Source organism: Solanum tuberosum, unplaced genomic scaffold (genome assembly GCF_000226075.1).
Source record: "Solanum tuberosum cultivar DM 1-3 516 R44 unplaced genomic scaffold, SolTub_3.0 scf00204, whole genome shotgun sequence".
Lineage (NCBI taxonomy): Eukaryota > Viridiplantae > Streptophyta > Magnoliopsida > Solanales > Solanaceae > Solanum > Solanum tuberosum.
In genome coordinates, this window is record NW_006239127.1 from 617,087 (window position 1) to 623,077 (window position 5,991).

At 36.4% G+C, this 5,991-nt stretch overlaps 3 protein-coding genes and 1 long non-coding RNA gene across 4 annotated transcripts in view; 3 read left to right on the forward strand and 1 right to left on the reverse strand.

The window, feature by feature from the left end:
• LOC107062142 (uncharacterized) overlaps window positions 1-597 on the reverse strand; it is a 1,764-nt gene extending 1,167 nt beyond the window's left edge. Inside the window, exon 1 of the long non-coding RNA XR_001474456.1 lies at window positions 197-597. This is a non-coding gene — a long non-coding RNA (uncharacterized lncRNA). The remainder of the gene's footprint in view (window positions 1-196) is intronic.
• Window positions 1-2,480, forward strand: part of LOC102581451 (protein SRG1-like) — a 4,509-nt gene extending 2,029 nt beyond the window's left edge. The window contains exons 2-4 of the mRNA XM_006355510.2: window positions 604-851; window positions 1,382-1,706; window positions 2,088-2,480. Of these exons, the coding sequence (XP_006355572.1) occupies window positions 604-851; window positions 1,382-1,706; window positions 2,088-2,351 (837 nt within the window). The 3' untranslated portion in view covers window positions 2,352-2,480. The remainder of the gene's footprint in view (window positions 1-603; window positions 852-1,381; window positions 1,707-2,087) is intronic.
• The window catches only part of LOC102581777 (protein SRG1-like), a 10,304-nt gene extending 5,662 nt beyond the window's left edge, over window positions 1-4,642 (forward strand). Inside the window, exon 5 of the mRNA XM_006355511.2 lies at window positions 4,301-4,642. Within this exon, the coding sequence (XP_006355573.2) occupies window positions 4,301-4,484 (184 nt within the window). The 3' untranslated portion in view covers window positions 4,485-4,642. The remainder of the gene's footprint in view (window positions 1-4,300) is intronic.
• On the forward strand, window positions 2,638-4,102 carry LOC102582771 (protein SRG1-like). The gene is made up of 3 exons (XM_015312432.1): window positions 2,638-3,022; window positions 3,327-3,574; window positions 3,709-4,102. Exons 1-3 carry the CDS (start codon window positions 2,774-2,776, stop codon window positions 4,052-4,054), a joined length of 843 nt encoding a protein of 280 aa, XP_015167918.1. The 5' UTR covers window positions 2,638-2,773; the 3' UTR covers window positions 4,055-4,102.
• Window positions 4,643-5,991: the final 1,349 nt, after the last annotated feature.

Here is a 5,991-nt window from a genome sequence, read left to right on the forward strand (position 1 = left end):
GCAATACTTCTTCGGTTAATGCCGAACTACAAAATTTTGGTCCAAACATTTAACATACTCACTCAAACCGTAAGATAATAAGAGTTTAACGGATTCCTTTATTCCTTCTAAACCCATGTTTTTCAAACTCTCAGTTCTCAAATTTATAGTCAGGGAATATACAAATTCAATCTTTAAACTAAGTTAAGATACTTACCTTGAAATCCATACTTGAAATAGCAAGAGTTCCACTTCTTCTCCATTTAGTTATTTTTCTCTGTTTTAATCGATTTCATGCTCCTTCACAGGAAGAGACTCCAAGAAATACTCTTTCTTCCTTTTTTTTTTTCCAAGAGTTGCTGACAAAACTCTTAACTCCAATAATTTCTTTAGCTTAATTTAATTTTTCCCCCCTTATTAGGTTTCTGATGGGCTAAGGCCCATTTGATTTTTTTTTTTAGCTAATAACTAATATGTCCTTGTTTAAAATATGGGATATTACATTAGTTCAGGTAGTAAACTCAAAAAATGGGGATACTTTTAATATATTTTTGATCATGCACTCTTAACAAAACATGCAACTTTTAGAAACTTTGAATTTGCTAGCATATTGTTGAATGTTAGGTTATAAACCATGGAGTGACACCTTCATTACTGGAGGACTTCAAGAGAGAGGTTATTGAATTGTTCAAACTTCCAATCGAAGAAAAGAAGAAACTATGGCAACAGGAAGACAGCTTTGAAGGTTTCGGGAATGCATTCGTTGTATCAGAGGAGCAGAAGCTTGATTGGAGTGACATGTTTGCCATAATGACTCTTCCTCCTTATATCCGCAAAGAGGACTTGTTTCAGAATTTGCCCTCAAAGCTCAGGTGCCTATCCCCCAAACCCTGTACATTACTCTATTCCAGAACACGATTATATAAACAACTCTATTCCAAAGTTCATTGCCTAAATGATCACTGAACTATTGGAAATAAGTGAACAAATTTACTTTTATATCAGATAAGTCAGAAAATTGACTTTGTTCTGCTATTTCTGCTAGTTCATTGACCATTTTAGCAACAAACTCCTCTATCCGACGATATTAACGAGTTCTTAGAAAATTTTAGGGAGAAGTCCAAATTCGTCCCTTAGATCATTAACCAGGAGTAAGGTCCCTTTACTTTATTTTCCCTGAGGATTTGTAAGTTACAATAAAATTGGTAAGCTGTTAGGGCTAATAATATATAAACACAAAATGAGGAGGAATAATATAGTTATGAACCTACCCATAATGTTCTTGAGATACACCACACTTGTTAACTATACTTTTTGTTAAAAATTGTATTTCTAAATTCTAACTTGTGCCTTGATCTTCGCTCTCCTCATCCCTTAATATGTTTGTGTGTTTGAAATGCAGGGACATCATGGAAGCATACTCCAAAGAAATGAAAAACCTAGCAAGGATCATTGTATGCCAATTGGCAAAGGCTTTAAGGATGGATGAAGAGGAAATGAGAGATCTATTCAGTGATGGTATGCAGTCAATGAGGATGAATTATTATCCGCCTTGCCCTGAGCCAGACAGGGCAATTGGCTTAAGCTCTCATTCTGATCCTGATGCCCTCACCATCCTTTTCCAGCTGAACGAAACTGAAGGTCTCCAAGTTCGAAAAGACGATGTTTGGGTGCCTATAGAGCCCCTCCCAAATGCTTTGATTGTGAATATAGGCGATATGATGGAGGTAAATAACAACTTTTTACTGAGTAGCTTATTTTTCAGAGGATAGCGACGTAGTGAAAATTGTAGTTTTGGTGTGCAAGTTATTGGTTAAGTTTGGTTTTATTCACAGTGTCATAAAGCATGCTTCGCATATTTAACACTTCTGAATTTTCTTGAAAGGACTTAATTGAGACTTTATGAGTAATGGAATTCACATGATTCAAAAAGGAAGATAATATGTCTAGTTCGGATAATTAAAACTTGCTTGTTTTGAACAAATTGCTTTTATAAACCTTTTTTTTTGTTCTTGGTAAAGAAAGAGGTCATATTCTAATACGGTACTCTATTATTGAAAATATCATTTAAATTATTGTGGACATAAATGATTTATTTGACTTGGCAGATAGTGAGCAATGGTGTTTATAGAAGCATTGAGCACAGAGCAATTGTAAACTCAAATGAAGAACGGCTCTCTGTTGCGACATTCTATTCCATCAACTTTGAATCCGAATTAGGACCTGCACACAGTCTCATTGGACCACATAATCCTCCCATTTTCCGAAGAGTTTCCGTGCATAAATATTTACAAGACTTTTTTGCACGAAAACTCAGTGGAAAATCATACCTTGATTACATGAAGGTAGAGGTGAAGGATGACGAATCCTAGGTAGCATTTGATACACTAATACAAGTTGCTCTGTTGTAATTTTGAGTTCCCCTGTTTGATTACTACAAAGAATAAAAATAGCACACACTTCATTTTTATTGAGAATATAAAGTTTCCTTTCTTGTAGTATTATATTGGTATGATGGAACTAGCATTTTGTCGGGCATAGAATTTTTATTTGTTACTTTGGAATAGTGGCCGGCGGCGATGTAAATATACAAAGACAAAATTATATAATTAAAATATGAAAAAATTACTATTACTTGATAAATAATACTGTATGGTTTTGGAAGAAATAGATAAACCCAAAGCTGAATGGGATCTATAGTTTGAAGGAGTCATTTATATCTATAGGTCTGGTTTCTGCTGTTTCTTTTTCATCAGACGTTAATACTTTTCAATTTAATTAGTAACAAGAGCAAATGGAATCAACGCCGGTGGCAAAAATGAACTTTGGAAAATCTCTGTTAGTTCCAAGTGTTCAAGAGCTTGCCAAACAGCACCTAACCAATATTCCGGCCAGGTATGTCCGCCCAGAACAAGAATCTCCGGTCACGTACGCTGGAGCATCGGTCCCAGTTATCGATATTCAAAAGTTGGTTTCAGGGGATTCCATGGATTCTGAGCTGCAAAAGCTTCACTCGGCATGTCAACAATGGGGTTTCCTCCAGGTTCCATTTTTTCATAATTTTTTTTGCTTTGAAAATGGTTCTTAAGAGGTATATGTATTCTAAATGATAAAGTTAGGCGATATATATTTGCACCTTCTCCTTTTATTTTATTGGAAGTAATTCTTTTTATTCTTTTTTAAACTTGGCTTAATTTTTGTGCGTCAGCAATATCTATCGGAAATATAACTTGAATTGGTTGAGGGACTTTATAGGTGAAATGGAAATAGTTGAGTGACTTTTTGAGGAAAAAACTGTTTGCTGAGAGACAGTTTGAGAAATTAGCTTGTATATTGTTGAATGATAGGTTATAAACCATGGAGTGACACCTTCGATCCTGGAGGATTTCAAGAGAGAGGTTATTGATTTGTTCAAACTTCCAATGGAAGAAAAGAAGAAACTATGGCAACAAGAAGACAGCTTTGAAGGTTTTGGGAATTCATTCGTTGTATCAGAGGAGCAGAAACTTGATTGGAATGACATGTTTGGCATAATGACTCTTCCTCTTCGTATCCGGAAAGTGGACTTATTTCAGAAGTTGCCCTCGAATCTCAGGTGCCTGTCTCCTTTCTCTATTACTTTATTCCAGAGTTCATTACTTCAAGAGTTAAAAGTATCAAAATCACATCCAATTTCTTGAGCTTCATATTTAGACTATTGAGAGAGTGAGTTTCCTACCTGAAATTCAGGGGCATTATAGAAGCATACTCGAATGAAATCAAGAGCCTAGCAATGATCATCGTATGTCAATTGGCAAAGGCTTTAAGGATAGATGAAAATGAAATGAGAGAGCTATTCAGTGATGGTGTGCAGTCAATAAGGATGAATTATTATCCACCTTGCCCTGAGCCACACAAAACCATTGGCTTTAGCCCTCATTCTGATGCTGATGCCCTCACCATCCTTTTCCAGCTCGATGAAACTGAAGGTCTCCAAGTTCGAAAAGACGACATTTGGGTGCCTATAAAGCCCCTCCCAAATGCTTTGATTGTCAATATTGGCGATATGATGGAGGTAAATAACAACTTCTCTTGAAAGGACTTAATGTGGACTAAATATAAAGAAATAGTACTAATCGGTTGTTGACACCTAATTTTGACCCTCCACGATAAGAATTAGTTTGCGAGCTTCCTTAATTCCAAACGATTTGAAATAACTAATTTTATAAAAATTCAAAATATGTTTCAAGATGTTTTAAGAATTTTATTCACTTTTATAATATTTTAAATAACAAGTATGTTTTATAGTGTTACGTATGTAACTAATATATTTTATAAATACATTCTCTACCTTCAACCTTGATTCCGAATTAGGACCTGCACACAGCCTCATTGGACCAAATAATCCTCCTATTTTCCGAAGAGTTGTCGTGCAAAAATATTTACAGGATTTTTTTGCACGAAAACTTGATGGAAAATCTTACCTTGATGTCATGAAGGTAGAGGCGAGGAATGGAGAATCCTAGGTAGCATTTGATACATAAGTTACTCTTGTCGTTGAAATTTGGAGTTCCACTGTTTGATTACTATAAATAAGAAGAATAGAGTCTCTTCATTACATTAAGTGTGACAATTTTTTATTTGTTACTGAGTTAGATATCATATTTTTTGGGTTGTGTTGGAATGTATGCTTCTACTAACAGTCAATGGACCAGGTCCCTTGACACAGTAAGAACAAAATGTAAGCACAGACAGTATTCAATATCCAATATATGTCAACGAACCAGGTCCCTTGACTCAGCAAGAACAGTAGCTGAAATAAATGCCGAAAGCAAATGGCTGGAAGTAAAATCTGCACAATGATTTTACGTGAAAACCCCCTTGCTCAAGGGTGGTGAAAACCACGACCTGTCCTTACATGCTTTTCAAACCAAACTCCATTTCTTCCAAATAGAGCAACGATTCAGGTTACAACAACTTGCAACCTAGGAATTTACCTCTAAATCCCTTCCCCCTGAATGTAGCGTTCCACTACAAATAGAGCAACTAAGCAATATCACTATTACCCACTAAGCTACCCGACATAGAATAACTTAGAATTCAACTAAGCAACACACATGTTTCCCACTAAACCACCACCCTCTGGACAATTTAGACTTTGACTAAGCAACAACAATGTTGCCCACTAAACCACTTAACTCTTAGATGATTTAGAATTCAACTAAGCAACAACAATGTTGCCCACTAAACCAATCGACCTAACTGATTTAGAATTTTTGCAGAACCAAACAAAGATCTATTTCCTTTATAGGTTAGGAATAGATTTACAATGTAAGCACAGAAGATATAATCCTAAGACAACTAGACAACTTGCAGCTCTATCAGGTCCCTGTTGCTCTTGAGGATAATACTTCCTTGAAGATGGCTTCTTCTTTTTAGCTTTTAGATTTTCTGAAATCCAAAACTATGTTTGCCAAAACTTGGGTTTGTGTTTAGAGAAGTGACTATTATCAAAGTGGACACAAACCCTTGGGACGTCCTTATTGGCTAAACGTTTGCTGTTCAGAAAAGTTATTCACCTACCACATCAGAGGTGGCAGCTTTTCTGACGGCTGTCTTGTCACCTTTTCATATTGTAATCTTGCAGGGACCAGGTCCCTTGTAATGTTCTTTGGGAGTTCCCGTTGGACAAACACTTACATCTATTCTGATTAGTTCTGTACCCTGGCGCCTCACCAACCACTGACTAACAGGACAACTTTACAATTGTGCCCCATTATGCATCTGATGAAGAGAACTCTGCCAGGGACCAGGTCCCTGCATTTGTGAGACACTGAAATAGACAATCTCGTCCGCTCTTCCTATTGGTGCAGTACACTGCACTTTTCACCTACCACTTGACATGACAGCTTTGCAGTTGTACCCTATTTGAATCTGGACGAGAGCACTCTGCCAGGGACCAGGTCCCTGCATTTGTGAGGATCATCAAAATACCTAGAATATAACATTTCCCCCCTTTTTGATGATTGCACA

What these genes read in the sequence shown, in the direction of transcription:
- LOC102582771 (XM_015312432.1), top strand. Translation starts at nt 2,774, where the DNA reads ATGGAATCAACGCCGGTGGCAAAAATGAACTTTGGAAAATCTCTGTTA. An exon ending in AACAATGGGGTTTCCTCCAG is followed by an intron (nt 3,023 to 3,326) that starts GTTCCATTTTTT and finishes GTTGAATGATAG; the next exon opens with GTTATAAACCATGGAGTGAC. An exon ending in AAGTTGCCCTCGAATCTCAG is followed by an intron (nt 3,575 to 3,708) that starts GTGCCTGTCTCC and finishes CCTGAAATTCAG; the next exon opens with GGGCATTATAGAAGCATACT.